Source organism: Sander vitreus, chromosome 16, assembly GCF_031162955.1.
Source record: "Sander vitreus isolate 19-12246 chromosome 16, sanVit1, whole genome shotgun sequence".
NCBI classification, from domain to species: domain Eukaryota; kingdom Metazoa; phylum Chordata; class Actinopteri; order Perciformes; family Percidae; genus Sander; species Sander vitreus.
In genome coordinates this window covers 6982573-7008163 of record NC_135870.1, presented here as the reverse complement: position 1 = coordinate 7008163, position 25591 = coordinate 6982573, and the positions used below count along the sequence as shown (strand labels likewise).

Genomic DNA, 25591 nt, shown 5'->3' with positions numbered 1-25591 from the left:
CAAGATGGCTCTGTTCTCCTAACTAAGCATGTAAAGACAAAAATGTTCAATGCTTTTTTATCTTTGGAACATTTTGTGTGTGTGTGTGTGTGTGTGTGTGTGTGTGTGTGTGTGTGTGTGTGTGTGTGCGCGTGTGTGTGTGTGCGCGTGTGTGTGTGTGCGCATGTGTGTGTGTGCGCGTGTGTGTCAGAGAGTAGAGAGAGAGAGAGAGAGAGAGAGAGAGAGAGATTGTTTGTTACATGGTAATTAATCTGTTTAGCAGTGTTCTTCACTCCTGGTGTCTCCTCTGCACACAGCTCCAAGGAGCCCGTCTGTGTTACAGCTGCGTGTCCTGATATGTTTCGCTCCGCTACAGCTGGACCAGCTGGACCAGCATGACCAGTTACCTTCCTGAATAACTGTCGGTCTTACACCTGCAAAACATTGTCAAAATTAACAAACAAAAGGAAAATTACCTAAGGTGATATAAATGGCCTTGTTGGTATGTTGGGATATTATATGTTTTGATGTATCTGTTTACTCTTACCTGCGTTTTTAGTTTTATCAGCCTTGTAATTCTGGCAGGCCAAGCCTTCATACAGGAAAGAGCACATGCACTTACACTGCCCATCCAGGAGAGCAAGAGTGCCTCCGTTCTGACAAGGCTTACACTTGCAGATGTTATACTCTGCCACGTAGTCTGTCGTGGCCTGCTTCAGGTTGGATATCCTGGTGTTAGCGTCTGGCATATCCAATGGAATTAACATATAGATGGGCTCTGGCTGTCAGAAGAAAAAAATCAGAATAGGTGCACCATTTCACTTGCCGGAATATGAAAACCTCATATTCCTATCACATCTTTCTTTTGCCTCATGTCTTATGACATGAGTCTACAGCTATAGTGGCTCTGAGAGGCTGTATTTAGGCGCAGCAGTGCTCTGAGCTAAATGCTAATGTCAGCATGCAAACATGCTCACAATGCTAATGTTTAGGAGGTATACTTTTTACCGTGTTTACCATCTTTATTGGGCGCATTAGATGAATGTCTGTACCAAATGTCATAGAAATCCATCCAATAGCTGTTGAGAATTTTCACTAAAAACATCAGATGTCTACCTCATAGTGGTGTAAATATCTGACGGATTTTGTGCCAATTAATCGAGTAGATGTTGAGATATTCACATCATAAGTGAAAACTTTGACCTTTTGGTGACGCTAGGGGAAAAGTCAGAGGATCACTAAAGTCATTAGGATTTATCCTCTGGACAGCATGAATGTCTGTACAAAACTTCATGGAAATCTATATTGTGGTTGCGGTATTTTGGTCTGGACCAAAGTGGTGGACTGACAATGCCATGCCACTAGCATTGTTAAAAACACGACACCTATAATGATGTATTTACAGCTTCACTTTGCCAATCTATCATAGGTACCTCACTGGTGAGCAGCGCAGGGGCCTCAGTGATGCTCCGCGCCCATTCCTGATAGGTAGCAATGTCCATCACTCCTTCCTTATTCAGTTGAGCCCTCATACTAACAGCACTTTGTAGAGTACCTCCTTTGACTGATGTCAGCACCTTGTCCACCACTGCTTTTCCGTCAGTATCATCTGTTTAAGCACCAGAGGGAAACTTTGGTGACTTTCCACATTTGATACATACTGAAACCTTACTCATACACATCACAATATCAGTGCACAATGTCCTCATAAGAAAAGAGATGTTTGGTTTTGGTGGTTGGGTTCGGATTTTTGCAAGTCTAACTTAAAGTGACTATATATGAAACTTTTTAATGTTTCTAAAGCTATGTCATTTTTCATACAATGGTCTTAAATGACCTGTAACAGCAAACGAGACTAACGCTATTTTTATATAGTTTTTAGTAAGGCGTCTGCCCGGGTTCGGTTTTCCCCGCAAAGTCACAGAATGATTTGCGGCATGTAGACGGCGCTACAGTAACACATTCTGAAGGGTCACAGATTTCTTTGTAACACCAGAAAAGCCTATGTTAGCGTATGCCAGGTAATAGGAAGCAGGAGATTTCTTTATATAGGCCTAATTGTATTTTTATTTTATTTTAGAAGTTATCTGTTGTAGTTATGGCTGAAACTGGGGCAGGGCCATCACAGGAAAGAAGGAAATTAAACGAAGAACAACTAAAAGCTAAAAGGGAAAGGGAAAGACGACGGGCGATAACGTGAGTCACACTCGGTCGGGCTTTTAACAGATGGAGACAATTACGGGATTGTAAATGATTCAAAACCGACCTAGAATTGGCCCTCAGGTATGAAATATGTCTATTTCATTCATAAATAGCTTTACAGTGCGCGACGTAGTTGTATGTCAGTAGCCGACATTAAATTAAGCCCCCCTACCATTTAGCACGGACATTTTCCTTTTAATCCGTGTTTGTGTTCGCTTACTATTTTCTTTTCTCTTGTCCATGGGTTTCATATAATTCGCTATATTAATCTAAGTTATTATTACGTTGGTTGCTACAACAATCTCTTAATGCAATTGGCTCGTGACACAGTGACAGTGATAACGTTACCCGGTTTAGCTCACCAGACATCCAAAGTAGGCTAAGTTACCATGCAACACTTGAAATGCAACAATGCATCTGTAATGTATTCTCTATTTGTAAATGAATGATTTTCTGCATGAGACTAGACTTCAAAACTCTGCACATATCCTTTACATATTAGTGTGATCAGGTGAAACAGGGAAAGCTCACCTTGGTTTTTATTTGTTACATCTTTACAGTTGTCGTTTTTCACGTGGCCATCAACTAAGCTTTGGAAGTCTGCTGTGATGCCGACTTTAACGCAGTCTTGAACAGTTCTCTCTGTCAGTTCTGCAAGAATCATGGAGTATGGAGGATTAGGGCTTATATACTTTACAATTTAGGCAACATTGAGATTGAGAAAAGGAACTTCAGAACCACTTTGTTTGAAAAGAGACACATACTTTTTGTTTTTATGCTGTCCTGGTTGAGAACATAGACCAACTCATATTCGCCGCCAGTGTTCCCGTTTTTGGTGTAGTGAGTTCCGTAGTCCTCCAGGAAGGCAAAATAAATACCCTTCTCATACTGCAAAGGCAAAGATTTGACATGCGCCAAGAACCCATCGGCTGTTTTGAGCTCACGGGAACGCATCCTGTAGGTGCTCAGTTGTACTTTGCCCTTCACCCGCATAAAGCTCTTGTTCTGAGTGTGCAGGAGAGAAGAATGAGTAAACGCATATGGTATGTATCTATCTGAGATTGGCTTCACAACGTTTTTTTAGTTTAGTTAATGTTGCTATGTATGTTAAGAACTATTTATAAATTGCAATGGGATTACTTGTCGCTGGCTGACATTTACCTTAATTTTGGTGTACTCTGAAAGCTCCCTAATGATGTTTTTCTTTTGGAAATCAGCCTCTAAACCCAAAGTTGAAGATACAGCTGAAGTTGAAGGTCCAGTTGCATCTGAAGTTGAAGGTCCAGTTGCATCTGAAGTTGAAGGTCCAGTTGCATCTGAAGTTGAAGGTCCAGTTGCATCTGAAGTTGAAGGTCCAGTTGCATCTGAAGTTGAAGGTGCAAGTGACTGTGACATGGACTTCTCAGTTGGGGTGAATTTGAAGGAAAGTCCAACATCAAGTTTGTTAGTCATCTCCGTCAGAATCTCCTTCAGGAGGCTGTCTGTGTCTTCATAGATTTCTCTAGAGGTGGTTTCTTCCACTAAAGTCTGCAAAGACAGGGAGCATGAGTGTTGAGGGAAGACCGACTTTTCAGGACCCTCACTGACATACTGTATTCATCATCATTTTACACACACACACACACACACACACACACACACACACACACACACACACACACACACACACACACACACACACACACACATTAATACATCCTTAGGATAAAATTGGAGAAATTGTTTTAGCTAACCTCATAGTTGAGCACACCAACATTCCAGGGAAGCCTGTCATACGTCTGAGTGTTTGGATTCCTCACTCGATCACACCTTCCATTGAAGTAATCATTGTTGAAGGGGTTCATTCGAGGATCTAGACCCAAGATGTTGATTCTGGTGCATGGACACAGTGGCCACTTTTACATTATATACAGTATTATGCCTACTTAGTTGAAATTCAAAAGTTTGAGGAGTACTTGAGTTTCCTACCCATGTACAGGTTCTATTAATTATACTTGAAGGAATAGTCTGACATTTTGAAAAACCTTATAGGAGACTTTTTTTTAAAACCTTTTAGACATTTTCAGCACCTGCTTACAGTTTTTTATGCTAAGCTAAGTTAATTGTCTCGTGGAGCTAGCTTCATTTTTCACCTTCAGGCAGAGAGTGGTATTGATGTTCTCATCTAACTCGGCAAGAGAGTGACCCAACGTAGTTCTCACAATGTCAAACTATTCTTGGAACTATTATTAGAGTACAAAACAGATCATTTTTATTGTTATAAACAACATTCAGATAAATAAAGAAAGTATCTCCTCTGAATACTACTTTGATTAGTATTTGTTCCGTATGGTCACCGTGAATGGGCCAATATTCCATTATAATGTAGCACTGCTAGCTGATTCTGCTACATGAGCCATCACTGGACAATATTCTGCACTATGCATATGTATTTATTTATTACTCTGTGTCACCTCCTACTGTGCAATATGTCACTTCTATTCATCCGCACATTACTCGTCTGTATATCTGTGTATATATACTGTATAAGTAAATATATGGGTGTTTATAGTGTAAATACGTTTGTATTATTACTATTATTACTAATTAATTACTAATTTAATTTTTTTCTATTTCTTATAATACTTTCTGTATATGTTTCCTATGTCTATTTAACGTGTATTGGTGTTATTCTGATGTGTGTGAATTTTTCTTTTGAGCTGCTGTAATAAAGGAATTTCCCCAGTGTGGGATTAATAAAGTCTATCTTATCTTATTTTATCTAATCTTATCTTATCCTGATGTAAGTGCTCTCCACTGTGATAAAGCCTCCATTTTACTGTATATTGACACTTTGATCCCAACTTAATTAGCTCTTTAATAACTCACTCTTACCCATATCCTGCTGTCCTGCCTTGCTCATTGCTATCCAGGTCTAACCGACCACAGGGTTTACGCAGAGGATCACAGTCCTCGTCTGATCCATCCTCACAGTCGTAGTCCCCGTTGCACATTAATCTCTTCTTGATGCATGAACCTGTGTAAAGATGGGGGTTAAACTGATAGAGCCAAATATAATGAAGACAAAGGTACTGTAGGTGACTTAACCCTTTTGTAGGTGACTTAACCCTTTTGTAGGTGACTTAACCCATTTTGAAAGCGGGTCAAATTTGACCCGCTTTCAAAATGTATATATATATCAGAAATCTGGGTTTCTTTTTAACTATACCTAATTGTAATTACCCAAAAAATAACTCAGATGATTCCATATAACATGCGTCGCAAGTACAACAAAAGATTGGATCTCCACTTTCATTACATTTTGGGTGTTTTACTCAATTCTTTTGCATTTGAAATTCTTTTTTAAATGTTTCGAAACAGTATCCTCACTGAATGTTGACATATACCAGTCTGTGATTAACCTTCCTTTAATATTAGTCAAAATAATTCATAATGTTTTGCTTTTTTAACTCAAGGATTAGGTATAATTTCCTATTAATGAGGTGTATTGACCATGAATTTCAAAAATAAGCGTAAAACTAGTGGTAATAAGTCTGTGTTAGTGGTGTTTATACAGTACATGGTAGTGAAAAGAAGCGCTAGACATAAAAAAAAGCACCAAAAACATTGAAAAAACCCCACCAAAAGCATTGGGGAAAAAAAAGACAAAAACGTCAGAAAAGGTGTTGATGTTCATTTGACCCGGGAGGACGACCAGTGCATGGTCAAATGGAAGACAACTCAAAGGGTTAAAAGAAACTGAAGTACCTGACTCGCACTGGAACTCTGAGTCGGAGCATGCAGGAGGAGGCGGTAGGTCACATCTAGCATCTGTTCTACAGAACTCCCTGTCCCCCAGTGATCCCATGCAGGACACACCACCAAACTGGCTGAACACTTCTGCACTTCGCGAACGTCTCTGAGGATCACACACAACATCACACTTTGTTAAGCATCTACTGTGTACTTTTTTTTAACAAAGACAGAGAAACAAGGGTTTGAAGTTTAAGGCCCTGTGTAACAGATATATGATTTGAAAACAATTCATTTTATGTTTTTTTTTTAAGCTGAATGTCACAGAACGTAGCCTACATAAAACTCATACTTCACTTTATGTTTGGACAATCTGAAGGGCACAGGGAAAATTCAGTATCTACAAACAAAATGGCTTCTTGGTTCTTTTTCAGCCGTCTTGTCCATTTGAACTAATAAGCGAGTTATAATCTTTAATTAAATACATTTAAATATGGGATTTACAGGTAGCTTAACCACATCAAAAAGCACGACTTCCACTAGTGTTGGGGGCAGCAGAGACGACAGTTACTGAAACTCTGCTGAGCTTAAAGTTAGGTTAGCAGAATCGGTTGTTGGGCTACTTTTTTCCATTAAGATCAGATTTTGTGATTGCTGTATTTAGTTATAATTTTTTTTTTTCTAAGTTGTTGGAGAATCAAAATTTAGATTTTTTTAATTACAGGAAATAGCGCAGTAATTGATTCCGTTATCTAAAACTCCTAAATTGAATTAGCTTTAGCAAAGGCTACGTCAACAGCTTGCTGTAACAAGCCAGAGTGCAGTCACTTTGGTTTTTATCTCGGTTTTCTAGATCTTTCAAATTCAAATCCTGTATAGTTTCCCCTCCAAATTACAAAATGTCTGGGAAATACTATGTTTTGGGATAGCAGATGCCAGGAAGTAACTCAATTTTGTCAAAATACGTACATACAGTTTGTACAGTACAGTTTGTCACATGCTAGCTAGTACAGTATTGTGATAGTTGAAAGTTGAGTTCTCACTGACTACAGTTTTAATGGACTCACTCTGGTTTTCGTGCAAGGATCACAAGGACTCCACGCTGACCAGCGGCTCCAAACACAATTTACTGGTGGCGGATCAGGAAGTTCCACTCCCCTAAAATGCACATATTAAGTGATGATGCAACTTTGTACCTTCCTTAGTACTATGTAATCCTTAGTGTAAAATATACATACATTCCTTCTCCAACAAGCGCCAGTGTTAGACACAGGCCACAGAAGCCCAGCTGGAGAGCGACTTCAATCCTCATGATGAACCTTTGAAGAGACAAATGGTGTTGTGTGTCTGTCCCTATTGAAACTTTTAAGCCATGTCTCTGTCAATGATTAGTCTATGCAAAGGGACCACGTTGTCATCTTTGAAGTCAATAGATTGTTTTTTTAGGGGCAGCAATGTTGATTTAGTGCTCAGTAAACTCCAAAACCAGAGTTTAAAGTGTTACATCATAATCACACAAAAACATAATAATCTTTTAAAGTGATGATTCATTTCTTCTCATCATCTGTGCAATACTGTTATATAACTGTGAACTGTTTTTTAGTTGAGTGCTGTAGAAGAAAATGTATTACCCAATAGTATTAGTTATGTTATCCTCCTACTTTCTTTCCTGTCCTTTATCTCCTTGCTGAAACTATTTTAATTTGATTCAGTGTATCCTGATGTAATTAAGTGAACGCCTTTTTCTAGTTTTGTGTTGAACCATTTCACTTTGATCTCTATGAGTGATTGAGAGTCCCACCTTAACTAATCAAAGCACCTTTTTCCTTTATGAAACAGACATATGTTGAGTCTATGTAAATCTACTCAGACAAACTTACGAGTTAAGTGTCTTCTCATAGACTTAGCTTAGCCCATTCCACACCTTTTGTTAGGTGTTTCCTATAACTCAGTGTATAAAACTCTGGCTAAAATCTCACTTTGGTCAGAGAATTCTACAGCTTGTTGTGAGCTTCTGTCTTCACTGCGCAGTGGATAAAACTCATCTGAACCAGCCACAGAATTGGACCTGAAAGAACCTTTTCTGCCACAGTGCTTATGGTTGAAACTAGTAAAAGTAAAAAAACATTTACACTCCAGCTTGACTCTATAACAGATACGTATGGTAAACATATATTGTAATGTTTATGTTTCTTAAAGCAGGGGTCTTCAAAGTTTTTTAAGCCAAGGACCCCTTAACTGTAAGAAAGACGGATCAGGGACCCCCTTCTACATATATTGTATACAATTAAGTTGCATAATAAACTGGGCCTAAGGCGGCCTAAAGCCTTTATACACCTTATATACCTTTTTAGTGCAAATAATACTAAGCTAGTACAATAATAATTGTTGGCATGGTTTTATTAATCATCTTTTAATGGTAAACATAAATTTGGCACAATGAATCCTTAGGATGAACTGTAGATGTGGACGGCTACCTTAGTGAGTCCCTTACCTATAGGCCAGTAAGCCTATCAATAATGTGTTGTTGTTTTTTTTCACAAATAGGCTGATTTATATTTGCAAATAATATGTTGGATTCATGTTAAGACATTTTAAGTATTGACAAAACTTTTAAAACATTAACAAAAATTTGGTGGGCCCCCCTGCAGTAACTCTGAGGACCCCCTAGGGGTTCCTGGACCCCCTGTTAAAGATCTCTGAAGAAAAGGAAGCACATCTCAAGTTCCCATGTTAAGACAAAATAATCTCATTTCACTTAATTGGCTTCACATCAGAATAAATAAACGCTGATGTGTTCCGGCACAATGCCTTCTTCAGAGTGTCTGAAATAATCAGGTTCAACTCAGTGATATACTAATGTTTCTTGTTGGCTGTGATTATAGATTTTTTTTTTCAAATACCAGTTTTGATAGTGTACTTCCTAGTTACCAGCCCGTATTGCAAAAACATGACTATCTAATCAAACAACCTAAATCTTACCGTATTATCTTATTTAGCATTACATCTAGTTTGAGTCAGTTAATGATATAATTTGGAAGGTATTAATGAAGAATAAATGCAGTTTAAATGATTTGAATTAGTCACTCGGAATACAATGTAGTATTCAACAAATAGTGAAGCATGGTCATTGCAATATTTGGCAGTAGCCTACATATTGTAAAAATGTGTTAATAGAAATTATATTTTAGGTTATTATATTTGTTCATTTTCTGTATTGTCATTCAGTATTCATTTCCATTCAGTCCTCCTTACAGTCACAGGAAGCTGGAAACTATCCCAGCATACACTAGGGTGAAAGGCAGGGAGACACTTGGGACAGCACACAAAAGCTGACAAACACGCTTGTCAAGTCTGGCCTTCTTTTAGTGCATGCACCCTGTTCATGCACAAGGCAACGGGTCATTTATTAAGTTTTCATTTTTATTTTAGGACTACTAATTGGAGACAATTTGTCAATTTCTGAGTTTCCAGGATTATGCAATCACTCAGACAAGTTTCCAGCAAAGCCAAGCAAATATTGAAAGAGTCAGTTTTTGACTGACGTCCGACAGTCCATATAGGTCACCATCTGTGTTTGATAAATTGAATGGCAAGACTTTTAAAATGTAACCACGTAACCACTGCAACTGCCAACATCAAAGATGTTTGGAAAGCTGTTATGCGCACTGATAGGATTCCTGCTGCACAGGTTCTGAAGTGCAACTCTTTGTCCACAAGATGGCAACATCGAACAGATAACAGCAGCATTTCATGCTGTGTGTCCATGTCATTCACACACTGTTTATGCATAGGGCAAAGGGACACACCAATACAAATACTATAACAATTTATACGAATGCAGAAATTTCTTTCTCTGACAAGTCAAACACTGTTTTCATGTTTAAACATGTTAAAACAAGCCTTGCACAACGCACGGGAAGTTTTAAACTGTTGACCTAATTGACCTAATGATATGTCATGGGATCTGAGTGGCTTTTGCTGAGTCTGCAGTACTTTGTTCTTTAAAAGTATAGTGCAGTGTGAATAAATTACAAAAAAGGGAAAACAAAATACTTCTCAGTGTAGACAGATAAAAGCAGTAGTGGATTTAAAAGTGGACTTATCATCCATTATTCATGGTCACAGGTTTGGCAGTGACACATCATTGGCTTTGATCCATCTGAGAGAGTAAAACTGATGTTAAATTGAGTATTCAGCATGCTGACAAGTATTTTCTGCTGACTTAAATAAACACACTCGGACTATTCCCTAATGTCTCCAAAGTCAATGAGGGGGCTGCCCTGTCCTGGTTTCTTCCCTGTATCTGCAAGCAGGGTCGGGGTAGTCTAGGGGCTATGTGGTCATGGCCCACTGGAGAGGCGCAAATATGTGCTGAGGTCACCACTTTTACGACGTTCGGCAGTTTCCTCCCAGCTTTCTCAGGAAACCAGAGGGTAGGTAATGTGCTTGGCCAATATTTCTCCTGACTAGAAAGGGTTCCTGTTTTTTGGAGGGGGTTGGTGGTTGGAACTGTGTGGAAACACTTGTGCCCTGCTTTACTGTAATTTACACACTACATAGAGTCTGTCATCTTGTGCGACAGAATACGATGACGTTGCTTCCTGCATTGTGAATTGCCCTACTGCTTTATGCTGTATTTTTTTAGACTGAAATGGTCAAGAGTATTGAAGGCAGTTGGGAGTTAAAAGAACAAAGTCGGACAGAGAGGATACAATCTAAGACTACCACAATTATGGACTGGAGATAAGTGGCTATCTTAGGTTCTGGTTGTGGTGGCAGCTGGTTCCAGGATTCACGCCCTAAATGTTGGATGTTTGGATTGCGGCCTTCCTGTAATGAACGGAGGAAAGGACACTTCCCATTAGATTGTCTCTGTCAGCATTCTATCATATAAATAAATCCTCTAATGTGTATGTGCTGACTTGTGCCATCTGTTTTCTTGAAAATGGTCTCCAATACTTTTCCTTTTCCTACCAGAATCACCAGAGAGTTGTACATGAGTAAGTAGCATGCAACATGTTGTCCTGTATGCAGTTGCATTGTGTGTGCCACTAAACCACACAGACAATGAAACACATTCAGCAGAACAAGGAACCATCATTCTGACCCAACGTCATCAGACAGTGATGCTGGACCAGAGAGACACGTCATTGAAGATTAAAGGTTAACGGCCTTGAAATGTATACGAGAAAACATTTTTTGCTATAACTGATTTGATTATGTACAGTGTATGAATATTCTTGCATTGATATATATCAGAAAAATTAAACCAAGCACAATATAAATTGCAAATGTTATATGCCAGATGCGACACAGCAACATCTGTATAGATACATGCCAATCATTCTGGGGTTCTGCAATTCTGAACAAAAGTCTGATGATGATAAGAGGTTATGAAAAAGATAATTCCAGTGGTTGGTGACTGAAGGCGAAAGACTCTCAGTTAGTCAGTTATCTGGCTTCTGAGGAGCGCATCTCCTAAAATCCAGCCGCTGTCAGCAGAACACAGGATACTAAGGCAGGAAGGACGTCCTTCCTTTGTCCCTATCTCTGTCATTCTCAGATCGCAACCAATGTACAGTGTACTGTACATCTCTTAAACGTCAGAAAGTTTTTGGGGTGTCAGAACTATATATATATATATGAGTAGGATCTGGGTTGAAGTAATAGGTGCAGATGTGATTGTTACATCTGGATGGTTGGCTGTGTGATGGTTTCAGTCTTTATAGCACCAACAGGTTTGTAAAAGTTGGCAGAGTTGCTATGAATTAGAAAATGCATGCTCATGCGTGCAAGTGAAATCTCCAAAAGCCTGTTCCGGGGAATGAGATGAAGTCAGATTTGCGATGAGATGTAAAACTAAGCAGCAGGATAACTCTTAGTTTTAGTTTTCCTATAAAATATCTGATTTTATTTATTAATTTGACTTTGCTTGGGTTGAGGTGAGAAGAGCAGATGTTCTTACTCTTTTGTAGGCAGCTTGGCATGGTGAACCACTTTCATTGATAAAGCCATTTTATTTATCTCCTAACTCACCAAAGGAAACATTGGGAGGTGGGGGGGGGGGAAGTATCTGACCTGAGAGTAAATGACGAGATTTCTTAATGAATGTAAAAATGAATACTGATGCTCTCATGCTGCTCCAACACCACTTCCTATACACACCAATGGATTAGAATTCACCAGCATATAGGGAATATTTTTTGTTGTTTAATCAATAAGCTAACAGTAACATTATCATAAAACCAATAGTGTTGTTAGGCCACCAGCTGAGCTTTCAATAAACTGCAGTCAAACAGACACCACAGTATCAGCTGTGGGATGTCCATCTGGTGTTTAGGTTTCCATCAGTCATTTAAAAGTTGTCTGCTATTTAAATTATGATTCATTGTTAGGTAATGGCTCTCTATAGTTAGAAAAACACACATTTACAGAAGTGAAACCTACCGTTCTACAGGAAAAAGCTACATGGACATCACTTCTCATGTTTGTGCATATCTCACTGTTGATGTATACTGTTGTTAGCTATACAGATGGTCGATCTCCTTTCCCAATAATTTGTTTCCATTTCTTTGGTTTTTCTGTTGAAGAAGCTTCTTTGTCCTTTTCATTGTGGCTGTCCCTGCTTTAACTAAGCCCCCGGTTCTTCTCTTAATTATCCAAAACAAACATCTATTAATGCTTCTGCAAACATGGAACAAAACATTTCCTGTGTGACTTGAGGATTTTCTTCCTGGGAATATCATAACTGGCACTCAGTGCTCAGAACAGCAAATATAAAAACGGTCATTACACGTCTGAATCACTACATGGTATCAAAAAGCAAAATAGACATTTATACTAACCCATTTTCAGCCATCGGTTGATGGTAATTGCAATAACACTAGTGCATGGCAAAGGAAATGTAGTGCCTGGTCTTTCAAAAAATGTGCTGTGTTAGCAACAGTGGAGCTTTCCTCTCTGGTTTGGAATCTTCGTTCCCCTCGCTCCGTCTACACTTAAAATATGTACTCCTCAGTGTACATAACGTTTAGATGATATGAATGAGCTTTTTAATTTGAAAGTCATCCAATACTGTGGACCCAGACCCACCATGTTGAGGAAAGGTGGGATGTATTAATGGGTTTCTGGTTACCAAGCACAAATGTTGAGCAACAAGGAATCCTTGCTTCATCTCATCTTCAGCATTTGCCATTTTCTAGCCATTCTGCCCCCTTACACAAGAGTCATACTGAAAGATATGCTGTATTGAATATAACAATTTAAAATAAAATAGCTAATTGCCTATTTTTAGACATTACTTAAAGTAATATGCACCTTTTTTCTATTTACCTATTTGTTATACCCAAATGGAAAAGCTTATAACAAAAGAACTGCAAGGCCAAAATGCATAGACAAGGCTGCATTTGAATCATAAATTCTTCTAGTTTCTGACATTGTGATTACTTAGCATGTGATTAAAACACTACATCAGTTCACACATGGTTCAGAACGGTTTTTGGTCCTCGTCTATAATAAATAATTTTCTAATTACAATATCTAAGACATGCTTATGCCACACTATGTGAACCCTATCATCTACATCTTGTCAACACCTGTATACAGTTTCAGACCTGAGGCCTAACCTTATTGGAGCTAGGGAGTTTTCTGTAGGCCTGTTGTTGTGTTCCAGACACAATTTTTAGTCCGTAAATTATGACTTTAAGTCACGACTCACGACTTGGTAGCATTCCAGGCAAAGTCACGACAAACCTTCTAGCTAGCGTTTGCTAGCGGCTACCTAATGTTGACGTTAGCTAGCGCTAGCTCATACTAGCGCTAGCTCATACTAGCGATTTCTAGTCGGCGACGTATTTTGGGCTTCATTTAATAAACATAACCTGTAGTAGTACACAATCGTATGTGTATTGTTTTGATTACAATGTGCGGAATTACTTTATGTTGCCTATTTATTTCTATTTCTCACCGTTAATCAAAGGCGTCTGTACAGCATCAACATGTGCGTGTGACGTCAAAAACTGTAACTGGGAGTACAACGATCTGGTACGAGTTCACGGCTAGTAAGTTACGGGTTTCACTGCTGTTCCAGGGCACTTGCACAGGTAGAGGGATGTGAAAACACGGGTTACAGGTTGCCTGGAACGCAGCACATGTGTTGTCACTGGTGTCCCTCCAAAATCTCTCCAAGTGAACAAATTGTGCTAAATGCTTTCGATTACTTCTGTGAAACATTACTAAAGCATTTAGATGACTATAAAATCCTTTGACATTCATTCAAACATTACTGATCATCTTTGTTCTCACAAAACGCATGCATGACACATGACGCAGCCCGTTGACGTTCCACACTGGGAGCGCATGCTGGATGTAGGGGGGCTTTCCCAGGCCGAAAACTTACCAGCAAAAGGTGGGGATACTTTCATTGTGTAGCGAGGAAAACAAGCGTACCAAGTAACCGGGTGCAGGAAGAGGAGTCGGAACAAGTTCGGTGAACAAGTTCGCCGACAGTGAGCAATGGACTCCATAGACGTTATTCAGAACTTTGATTCATTCTTATGAAAAACCCTTTTGATTCTTTTGATTGGTGTACACATACGGACTAGATGAATATAAATTAGGCAGCAATGGACCCAGATTCAGCATTTAGGACACACAGGTAGGGAATCGTCATAACGATGTGTAACAGTTAGCATGTCCACATTGAAACAAGTTTTACACTTTTTTGTTTTAATACTTAAAGGTGCCGTAGGTAGGATTGCCAAGATCCAGGACTTAGCCAAAATATTTGAACATCGACAACTTCTCAGTCCCTCCCCCCCTTCCGCTAAAGCCCAAAATGGTCTCCTAAGCCCCTCCCCCCACAAGGGAGAATGAATGCATGTGCATGAGCAGTGATTGGCACGCAGTTAGACACCACCCCCCCCCACCCCCGGCCCTGATTGGTGCATCTGAATAGAGAGCAGTGAATTTTGCAAATCACACTACAGGCTGTAGATGGTGCCAGAGAAGCCAGATGTTTTTTTTTTAAATGACCTGCTTCATGTAGTTCTACTGGATCATAGGGTCAGTTTCAGCAAATATGACAGAAAGTTAGTTTTATAAGGCTTACCTACTGCACCTTTAATGTGAAACATCCAAACTACTGTCGTCAGACCCATTGAGTTTAAAACACCCTCCCCCCCAGGCATGCACCTAACATTACCCCCACCCCCCACATCTTATTTTTAATGCACAAATGAAGGAACTGGCTGGATCCCATTTCACTGGTTCAATAGCGTTATATTTTATGATTAATGTTACATTAAAGCAGAGGTTGAAGTGGGGATGAAAACAGGCAGGCTTTTTTTTTAAAGCAAATGAATCAGATCTATTTTTTTTATGACACATTTTTCATGACCCACTTACTGTGAAGTGTTAGGCTACATGACCGATGGTGATATTCTCTTAAACGTGAAGAGACCGCCCCTCTTCCAGTTGGAATCTGTCAGTCAGTAAAGGGTTAAACTGGGAGTTTGCAGCAGTCTCTCCTTTCTGTCCACGACAGTTAGCGGAAAACATCTGACTGCTGCTCGTTTTCCGAAAGCTGTGTTTGGTTTTACTCATTTTGTGCCGAAGCCGCGGAGGCATCACGGGAACAAAAATCACTGTTTCGAAAGCAGGATTTCAACATCTTACTGCGCGCTTTCAAACAGGTAGGTCCCTGTGTTGGTAACATTTTCCATCCATGCATTAATTAAGGATCCACCAAAGGATTACAGGTAGTCTTTTTTTAAAGTAGAGCTACAAAAATGCTGGTATTTGAGTTCGCCCATAAAAGCCACAATAAAAATGAGTTTTAGGTTTGTGGGAGTTGCTCTTCAGTCTAAAACAAACCTACAAATCTATTGGATTTCAGTAACTGTACCTTCCGACACATCTCTGTGGGAGGTAAAACTTCACTCCATGTTTTCATATGTAGGCTACTCATTTCCTTTCCTGTCTCAACTGTTGGGATAACAAACAATATAAATCACTTTTCACCCCCTAAGTTTTCTTTCCAGAACACACTCTTCTAGCTGCAACCATGTTAACAAACATGTTTTTGTTTTGTTTGTTTTTTTTATCTTGAGAAAATATATGATGCAGTATGTTTTTAAGTTGCATCTCCTATCCATATACCTATCCTAGTTTTAGTGCAAAACATTTTTCATTTAGTATGAAAGTGTTTGCATGGCCTTTGTGTTCATAGTGGGCCTATGGTATTTCACCATCTCATTCACTTGCAGACTGAGTCATTCCCTGATTTCCTCCAGATGTGCACTAGTTTACGTTTCCTGATGGCCCAGGATTGTGACATTTCTGCCCTTGTGCTGCAGTTATTCTGCTGACAAATATGAATGTAATTGTGCTCTGTGGTTAAGTGTTATTTGTGCCGTGACACTGGTGGATGCTGTGAAAAGCTCTTCTTCTCATCCTTCATCTGGTAGTAGTGACTTCCTTTTGAGTAAGTTGTTAAAATGTAATCCTTTATCTCAAATCTGCAATGAACTGCTGACATTTCAGTCTTTTTTTATTAGCCTGTCCTCCAACTAGTGTGACTCTGACACCACCGTTTACTGGAAAATCATGTGTCACACTCATGATTGTGAAAAGTGTTTAGGCTTATGTCTGGTTTTTCTACACTTCTTCGCACAGCAACAAAAACAGAATGTGTGTCTCTGTGCAGTTGCAGGAGTTTAAATGTCATCATGACGAACCAAACATACAAGGGCTTAGTACTCACCCTGCTTGTTTTTGACTTCAAAACTGGTACTGGTGGATGAAAGGATGTTTTTATTGTTTTACAGCTGCACAGTACAGTAGCTCTTGTGGTTCAACCCTCATTCCAACAGCAATTAAAAAAATCATTTCTTGAATAAGAAAAAAATACTCAATTGAAAATCCAACTTTGCCCCTTCTATTTTGAATAGCTGTTGTGTAAATAGAATCTCTGTATAGGCTACATGTGTCAGTCTCTGTTATGGTCGAAGTGATGTGATTCATAGATAGGTAACACAAACCTTGAACACACTCAGTGACCTGAAAGTTCCTATCTGTTATCTCATCCTGTATGGCTCTCATTTCCTTTATGGATCAAACTAATGACCTGCCTGATTGATTCCATCATAAACAGTACCTTCTTACTGTCTTAAAGGTAATGGTACTTTATTATCACATACACATACATGTAACGAAATTCATTCACTGCATTTAACCCACCCCTCAAGGGAGCAGTGGACAGCCATTTATAGCGCCCAGGGACCAACTCCAGATCTGAGCCAAATGGAAACTAATGAATTTGCATAATCACTCAGTTTGATTTTTGGGGATTGTTGTCCTTGTTGTGGATCATTTTTGACTGATTCCACATCGTCAGTATATTAAGTGTATGTTTTTTATGTCGCTTGAAAACACTCTGGGTAAATGATCATTCCATTTCCAAAAGGCTGCAATTTCCGTTTGTAGTTACTTTGCTGGGCATCACAAGATCTTTTGCTCTGCTAGCGTAAGATTAACCTCAGGTAATTGCTCAACCTTTGCCCACTTTCAACCTTTGGTCTGTCCTACAATACACAGCCTCTTTACACTGTTAGTGCAGCCAGTGTAGCCTCTGGTACTCTTTCTGAAAGGTATGTATGTCCCATGCAAAGCCATGTTTGTGTTGGTTGTATTCCAATGGTTGTGCAGAGCAGGAGTACTTAATGGCCTTTTTTTGTCTGAATGGTTGTTGTTGTTGTTGTTGTTGTTGCCACTTTGTTGTGATCGTTCGATTCATTGAGTGACTATATGGTGGTAAAAGAAGTTTGAAGGTTGAGGAGATGTAGGTGAATCTTGGCTGCTGTGGCGTCCGCTTCGCTACTGTCCACTGTGATGTTGTTTTTGCCTCATGTGATATTGCCTTGTGTTTCCTGCACAGTAAGTGCTATTCATTACTGTTCAGCGTGTTGGCAGGCAAATTGATGATGTTATTGTCAATGCAGATACATATGATGTTGCTTCTGAGCCACAGTTGGCACAGGATGTCGATTATTGATGGCATTTGAATGGGTGTGACAACAAATCACATGCTGTGACAGTACAATTACAAAATGTGTCTTTCTTTGTCCATCTGTGCAGTTATAGTGGTACGTACCTATTTATTATCCATCCTTAATAAAGCTCCCTAAATTAATATCTGGTTCGATGGCAGGAGAACAATATATTTGTAAAGAGGTGACTGTATGCAGGACCTTCTTTATATTTAGGATAATTCACTCCTTTACAGGGCTAAACAACTGTGTGTGTGTGTGTGTGTGTGTGTGTGTGTGTGTGTGTGTGTGTCTTCTTGTCCTTATGGAACCATCATGTGTTATGGGTCATATGTCTTGCTATGCTTCTGTGTCTCAAGGGTGTTTCTGTGGTTGTAAATGTTTACTGTGGATTGTTAACATATTTGATTCTTTATGATGTGCAAAAAATCTTTTCAGCAGCTACGTACAAAACCTTTTTAGCACTCACTTTAAACATTTACAGTCCAATATTTTGTTTGCAGTTTACCAACAGAGTATTGACCTTTTTTATCTCCTTTTTTGTCTCTCACCACATGCATGGTACCACTTCACTTCTTCTGCTCCAGGCAAATACCAAGGAAAGCATGTGTGGGTGTTAAGAGTCATCTGCTTGGTTAACCTTGCTACCCCTGAACACGGAGCTGCCGCTTGTCTTACCCCCCCGACTGTCCACTTGTCCAGTGAGACTCACTCCACAACATGTCTGCAGAGGTGGAGAACAGCGTGCCCGTCCCTCCCGATCCCAGCATCGCATCCCCATCCACAGCCTCGACCAACACCCCTCCCACCTCCCCTACATCAGCCACATCCAAGGTCCCTTTCAAGAAAGAGAAGAAGAAAGGTTAGTGATGGAAGACGCAATGACATGATAATGATCATGCTGGGATTTAGACATTGGATTGACTATATCACTTTTGGGGTCTGATCTTGTAGAAATCATAATGTTCTTGATTCCTTTTTATTTTACAGTCCCAGAGAAGACAGATGAGTACCTGCTGGGCAGGTTTCAAGGGGATGGCGTAAGGTACAAGGCCAAGCTGATTGGCATCGATGATGTTCCAGAGGCCAGAGGAGACAAGATGTGTCAGGACTCCATGATGAAACTTAAGGTGCAGCACAGGACCCCTGACTGTGCCCTGCTGTCTTTAAAACTCATTTTAAAGCTGGTATCGCTAGCATTTTTCAATTAATAATTCATCTCTGTGGTGGGTGTCATAGACACATTTGCACTGCAGAGGGCGACAGTGTGCACAAACGTAACAAATATTAGCTTTGAATCACAAGTAATGTTGTGCTTACTCACAAAATAGGAGTGCAATTAATCAAAAATGTAATCGCTGTTACTTTATTTTATTTATTTGTTTATTTAAAAGGGAAAATGCACATCAATTGACATTTTTTGTTTACACTCAAAATGTAAATGTGCCAGAGTTAGCAAAAACGCTAATTTTCACCTGTAGTCCCTTGGCAGGTCAACACATCATCATATTACATTAATAAAAAAGAATGCAAGAAGGATAGAAGGCAAATTAAGAAAGAAGAGAAAAGAGAGAGGGACAAAAAATAAAATAAAAAATATGATTTCGGCTCCTAATGATGATGAAAAAGATCAATGAAAAGTATGAAAGGAAATGTTCCAGTTCAAGGTGTTTTCACTGTTAATTTGTCTAACTGTTCCACTGTTTGTTAACTTCAATAAATGTGACATCTTTCCAAAAGTCAATGAGGAATTGTGTTAAATAATCGTGATTTAAATATTGACCAAAATAATCGTGATTATGATTTTTTTCCATAATCGAGCAGCTCCATTACAAGAGATAGAAAACCATAATGGTATGTATTATTTATGTGCCACCAGGGTATGGCAGTAGCTGCTCGGACCCAAGGCAAACACAAACAGAGGATCTGGCTCAACATTTCCATGTCGGGAATCAAGATCATTGATGAGAAATCGGGAGTGAGTTCTGCCATTTTCTTTCCATTACTGTCATGTCACACAGTATACGGTTCATTCGATTTGGTTTGGCTCGCTAATAAAGCTTTTGTCCTTATGACTCAGGTGATTGAACATGAGCATGTGGTGAATAAGATCTCCTTCATCGCCAGAGATGTAACAGACAACAGGGCGTTTGGATATGTGTGCGGAGCAGAAGGGCAGCATCAGTTCTTCGCCATAAAGACTGCACAACAGGTAACCCTCCCACATAAACAGACACGCAAACTCACACATCGGTGCTTGCCAACAAAAAAACGCATGAACAACAAAGACAAATGGGCAACAATGGCAGTGTCTCTCTGTCACCATACAGGCAGAGCCCCTGGTCATTGATCTGAAAGACCTCTTCCAGGTCATCTTCAACCTGAAGAAGAAAGAGGCAGAGGCCTCACAGAAGGTAACTGCTTCAGAACGAGTTGACTTTAAACTGGAAAAAGTATTTTTTTAATTTTTCTTTCAAAAGTTGGACAGTGTGAACATTTTCTTTCTGAAAGAAAAGCATTTTGGTGTGGTCATCTGGCAGGGCTGACAGGGTATATACTGTACGCACCTCTGGAATGTCAACACTGCCTCTTTGTGTTCTTTCAATAAATCACATCTTTAGACATTCCATTGAAATGATGCGAAATGACACATGCCTCATTGAATTAAGAAAATAAGTATAGTCATTAACAGTCTACCTCTGTTTGCAGGGGGAAAGTGGCAGCACTGTAGTTGAGGTAAGCAACTTGGAAGCGCTTGTTTACATCCAACAGCTTCTCTAACTCCGTCCATAACCTTTTGCTTTTCTACCTTGTTTCCAGAATGGAGGTGGTGCCTCGCTAGGTATGGACGGTGAAGTGAAAACTGCTCAAGTAAGTGTTTCTGCTCTGTTGTGTTGTGCAGCTTAACAGTAAAATAACATACCACTAATTTATAGTAGCTGGATAAATACAGTATGTTTCTATTTCTCTTTGACATCCAGCCAGTGGAGCAGCTTGACCTGTTTGGAGCCATGTCGACCCCTCCAGACATCCAGGCTCCAAATGTAAGTGTGGTGCCATGAAATGTTCCCTCTATCGGGGCAACATCATGGAATTGAACTTAGTCAATGAAGTGTAGCTGGGTATTTTACAGTATTATACGTATAATGCATACTTTATATGCATCTTAATTACTGTTAATAGACTGTTGAAGACTTCTCCAAACCTTTCTTTTACTGGTACGGTTTTTTGAAAACCGGGAAATAGTAATAATGATGAATTCATTATCAAACAATATAATTTGCTACATGCTGCATCTTGTCAAACATGTTTCTAATATGTGATTTAGAAGGGGGGAAAAAATCATCTCAGCATTCAATGTGTGAACTCAATTCTAAAAAGGCCACCATTTTTGTGTTCAATTATTGTGTATCAGATTTGATTTTTTTTATAAATTAAAAGTTTTTGACTTCAAAGGATCTTTTTAAGAATTGAGTTTGAGCTTCTTGTATACCAATCTCATTGTTGTTCATCAAACCTTTAAAGCTGCTACAAGTAGACTCTATAAAAGAGACATTTACATTGGCTTTGGGGACACCTGGAGTGTTATACTGGTAGTGTTTTACAACACTGTTGCTGGGCCAGTTCACTAGCTGAGTTTCAGGTCAACGAGTTAGTGCTGACTAATGCATAGTTATGTGCCTTGCTGCTGTCCAAGGCAAGTAAGAAACAACTTCATTTTTCAAGTTGGAATATGGACTGTAGACTTTGCTTCACCATAAAGTTTAATATGACATTGATTTTTAGGTAAATATTCTACAGGTGGCAGCTTTAAATTGTCTTTTCACACCATGTGATTCATTTTTCATTTTGTTAACACGTGTTTGTCTCCTTCTGCAGAACTGATTCATAAATCTTTCTTTTTTTTCTCTCCCACTGTCCCTCTCATGTTAACCAGGCACCTAATGATATTCTCTTGCTGGACTTTTCTGCTGAAGTTGACAGCAATCAGAATTGCATAAAGGGAACCTCCTTTGTAACTTCCTGTGCCCCTGACCGTAGGGCATCTCCCCAGACAGAGAATCCTTTTTCCTCAACATTTGGCTACTTTCCAACCCCAGACAGTGACCCTTTCAGAGACGACCCCCTTTCTAAATCACCCACTTGGTCGGAACCCGATAATTCACAGATCTCCCTCAGCACCACTAATCACCAAAACAGCACTGCTGGCAACACTTGTAAGACAATTATTAACGGTGGTTTGAATGGAGACTCTGAACACCTCAGTCAGCAGATAAATGACTTATCCAGTAAGACCATGATCCTCGCTCTCAGTAACGGACAGTGGCCACTAGGGGGCAAAATAACTCGGGGCAACCCAATTACCATGATGGACGGGAATGAATCTGGAACAGTTCTCTCAACCAAAAACCCATTTTTTGACTCGTCTTTGAAAACTGCCCCTGTCTCTAATGGCATTACTCATCACCCGCAACCCCCAGTGACTCATAGCAAGGATTCAGTTGTCATAAGCCCGCCTCCGCAGAGCTCTAAGTCTGGACGAGGTCGAAGGAGCGCAAAGGTGAAAATCCATTGCTAGATAAATCATAGTAGAGTTGCATGCGTGATGCCTAAAAATGGGTTTAATGCACATTTCCCAGAGTATAATTAGGTTGCTAACATCTCCCTTTCTGAGCGTATGGGTTTTGCACTGGTGTCTGACAGGATATGTCAGAGGATGCTTTTGGTTAATGGCCTGTTGTTTGTATCCATTCTGTCTTCATGCATGCACTGTTGGTCACATATTTCTCTAACTAGCTTGCATAAATGGCACTTTGACTGTGCGGCTGAACAATCGACTGTACCTTTTGTCATCGCTGCTCTAAATCTATTTTCTAACACCATGCTTCAGTGATGAAAGCACTGGTAAGTGGCAAAGCATGAATATCTGTCAGTGTTAATGTAATACTGTAATAAGTATGTCTGGCTACATAATTATGGAAAAAAATTGTTAAAGGTTGGTATAATTTCTAAATACTGTGTAGTTTATTTATAGAGTTATCATGTATACATTTATGTCAAAAGGTGCAACAATACACTAATATATATTTATTGTATATATCATATTTTTGTTTTATTTTCTGTGACTAGTCCACAACAAGTGACCTGTTTGGAGCAGAGCTATTTGCTGTTCCTGGTCATTCTGAAGGGTCACCTGCCTCAGGGGACCTTTTCAACAGTGTATCTGCCAACTCCACTTCCTCTTCCATAGCTGCTCTGGGTAATACACAGGAGGGGAACTTTGTGACTTATCCAGATATTACGATGTTGTTTAGGCTTTACATTCCATTCCCACTTTCATATTCCTTTTTCTTTATATTCAGGGAATCTTCAGTTAGGTCCTCCAGCCAGCACAGGTATCCCTGCTGCAGGCATGTGGGGAGCTTCCGTTGCTGCACCTTCCATGTTCCCCATGTCAGGAGTGACCTCTCCCGCTCCTGGGCCCACCTACCCACAGCCATCTGCCTTTGGTGGCCTACCCATACCGCCCACAGCCTGGGGCCAACAGGTGCCCTCTCACTACAGTTCCGCACCCTTATCCCCACCCCACCTCAACTGGGGCCAGCCTCCACCAGCTGGTCCACTTGGTGCTCCAGGTTGGGGTCAGCCCGCCATGACCAATCCTTTCCAGACTGGCCAGTTCCCTGGAATGGTTGACCAGCAAGGTCCATCGCGCCCCCCTCCTAGACCACCTGTTAAGGAGGCCCCTCCAAAGGTGGAGAACAGTGCCTTCACAGCTTTGGACCCTCTTGGAGATAGAGAGAAGAAGACTGGAAAGGACATGTTCAAGGACTTCCAGATCGCCAAACCCCCTGCCATCCCAGCGAGGAAAGGGGAGCTGGTGTCCAACTCTGCTCCAGCCCCCAACAGCAATGAAGCCGGGGCATTTGATCAGTACTTTTCCAGTAAAGTGGGCCTGGCTCAGGATAATGCAGATCATGATGACTTTGATATCAATCAAATGTCAGCAGGTGTTAATGGTAAACCAACCACAATTATGCAAGTTGACGTGTATGTGACTGTGAGATTTGCTGCTAACTGTGTCCTCTGTCTTAATGTGCCTGTTTAGATGTTACTAAACCAGCTCCTGCTCTAGCTGCAGCCCCAGCTCCATGCTTTAACCCTGGCCTCCTCGATGCCGCCTTCTCTTCTGCTCCCATGGCAAACAATTTGGCACCGGTCCAAAGACAAGGCCCCAATCAGGACATGTTTGATAAAGCATTTGGAGCCCCAGATTCCAGTCTTTTCGGAGTGCCACCTGTAGCCATGGTACAGACATTCACACAGACGCATATTTACACCATATCTAGTGTCACAGTAATCATTTGTAATCTGTGGCTTTTTTTCTCAATCTTATAGCAGACTGCTGCTGTTGGTCAGACTTCTGGTTCAGCCGCTGCTTTTGGGGATCCTTTTGGAAATCCTTTTGCTTGACCATAACTTTGTCCATAAGTAAGTAAGTATGTGTTCATGTTTGTTTATGACTTTACTGACTTCTTCTAAACAGGCTAACTATAATTATTATTATTATTCTGCCCTCACAGTTGAAATGGAGCAAATGGAGATCTTCACATCAAATAACATCTTTGGGACAAGCTGCTACAACGTGCGCAAGACAATCCAAATGATGAAATGATGAACTTTTCTAACTCTTGTCCCTGACCCACCCTTTTTACACCTCCACCTCTGATGCTGTTTTTTTTCTATCCAATCAGTAGTTCCCTTATTTCTAAAGACCACTGATCTAAGAAGTAAATGTTATGTCCTGATCTGCTGAAGAAGGAAATGTGGTGTGTGAGAGAAGGAATCTCCAAAGAGGTTCACTGCTGATACTGTCTGTGTTAAAGAAATAAAGTAATTCAGTCATAACGCTGCAAGGTGTTGACAAGTCCATTGCCTTCTTCAGACTGAGTTAGTGAATCATCAGTGTGCAGGAGGTTCAACAATCAAACAGATATACAGTAGATGATAGATATTTATATGGGCTATGTCTATGATTACTAAAGTTCCATATCATTAAACTATATATATATATATATATATATATATATATTATGTATGTAAGGTAAGTACAAGATTTTAAATAGCCACCTAATGGAGTATATAGACTCAAAAAAGGAAGAAGTATCAGATCTTTAGATATAGTACCACAGTGGAAAAAATCTCTATTACAAGTAAAAGCTGTGCAGTCAAACTATTAAGTAAAATATATTAAGTATTATCAGAAAACTGTATCAAAAGTAATAATAATGCAGTTGATGACTGGATAAGTGATTAATGTGCAAACACTAATCACTTTCATAAATTGTTAAAGTGGAGCTAATTTGAAATACTTGATATTACTAGTTTCATGTGTAACAATTCATCATATAAGCTATATAAGCTCATCATTGATATTGTATTTACGACTTTAAAATCTATGGAGCAAAAAGTACAATACATTGTACAGTACATAACTGAAGCAAAGTATTGGTATAAATTAGCATAAAATGGGAAAACCCAAATAAAAGTTTAAAAAGAATTGCAGTACTTTAATAGTAGCTTACTTGAGTAAAATGCACTCACTTAGCCTACATTCTACCACTGGT

The 25591-nt window shown here is 39.7% G+C and overlaps 2 protein-coding genes across 6 annotated transcripts; one reads left to right on the top strand and one right to left on the bottom strand.

Annotated features, from left to right (window-relative positions):
- Positions 1 to 221: 221 nt before the first annotated feature.
- c9 (complement component 9) lies at positions 222 to 7225 on the bottom strand. The gene is made up of 12 exons (XM_078271498.1): positions 7152 to 7225; positions 6981 to 7071; positions 5929 to 6079; positions 5056 to 5197; positions 3915 to 4053; positions 3566 to 3708; positions 3343 to 3421; positions 2946 to 3186; positions 2713 to 2832; positions 1413 to 1588; positions 527 to 761; positions 222 to 413 (listed from the first exon to the last, which is right to left on the bottom strand). Exons 1-12 carry the CDS (start codon positions 7223 to 7225, stop codon positions 256 to 258), a joined length of 1749 nt encoding a protein of 582 aa, XP_078127624.1. The 3' UTR covers positions 222 to 255.
- An 8076-nt stretch (positions 7226 to 15301) lies between these two features.
- On the top strand, positions 15302 to 24880 carry dab2 (DAB adaptor protein 2). Of its 5 annotated transcripts, none has more exons than XM_078271985.1 (15): positions 15302 to 15608; positions 18551 to 18825; positions 18954 to 19093; positions 19843 to 19941; positions 20044 to 20175; positions 20294 to 20377; positions 20673 to 20699; positions 20784 to 20834; positions 20945 to 21007; positions 21901 to 22524; positions 23094 to 23223; positions 23327 to 23983; positions 24073 to 24272; positions 24366 to 24455; positions 24548 to 24880. In XM_078271985.1, the coding sequence occupies exons 2-14, from the start codon at positions 18684 to 18686 to the stop codon at positions 24435 to 24437; spliced, it is 2421 nt and encodes an 806-aa protein (XP_078128111.1). In that variant the 5' UTR covers positions 15302 to 15608; positions 18551 to 18683; the 3' UTR covers positions 24438 to 24455; positions 24548 to 24880. The 5 variants fall into 5 exon arrangements, with proteins under 5 accessions (XP_078128111.1, XP_078128109.1, XP_078128108.1 ...); XM_078271983.1 differs by having other exon boundaries at positions 15330 to 15608; positions 24363 to 24459; XM_078271982.1 differs by having other exon boundaries at positions 15337 to 15608; positions 24363 to 24455.
- Positions 24881 to 25591: the final 711 nt, after the last annotated feature.

Excerpts from the sequence above, each read along its gene's own strand:
- dab2 (XM_078271983.1), top strand. The coding sequence starts at position 18,684 with ATGTCTGCAGAGGTGGAGAACAGCGTGCCCGTCCCTCCCGATCCCAGC. Across the intron at positions 20,378-20,672 it reads AGGCAGAGGCCTCACAGAAG|GGGGAAAGTGGCAGCACTGT; the intron begins GTAACTGCTTCA and ends CTCTGTTTGCAG. Across the intron at positions 20,835-20,944 it reads GTGAAGTGAAAACTGCTCAA|CCAGTGGAGCAGCTTGACCT; the intron begins GTAAGTGTTTCT and ends TTTGACATCCAG.
- c9 (XM_078271498.1), bottom strand. The coding sequence starts at position 7,225 with ATGAGGATTGAAGTCGCTCTCCAGCTGGGCTTCTGTGGCCTGTGTCTA. Across the intron at positions 5,198-5,928 it reads AGAGTTCCAGTGCGAGTCAG|GTTCATGCATCAAGAAGAGA; the intron begins GTACTTCAGTTT and ends ATCTTTACACAG. Across the intron at positions 3,187-3,342 it reads CAGAGTACACCAAAATTAAG|AACAAGAGCTTTATGCGGGT; the intron begins GTAAATGTCAGC and ends CTGCACACTCAG.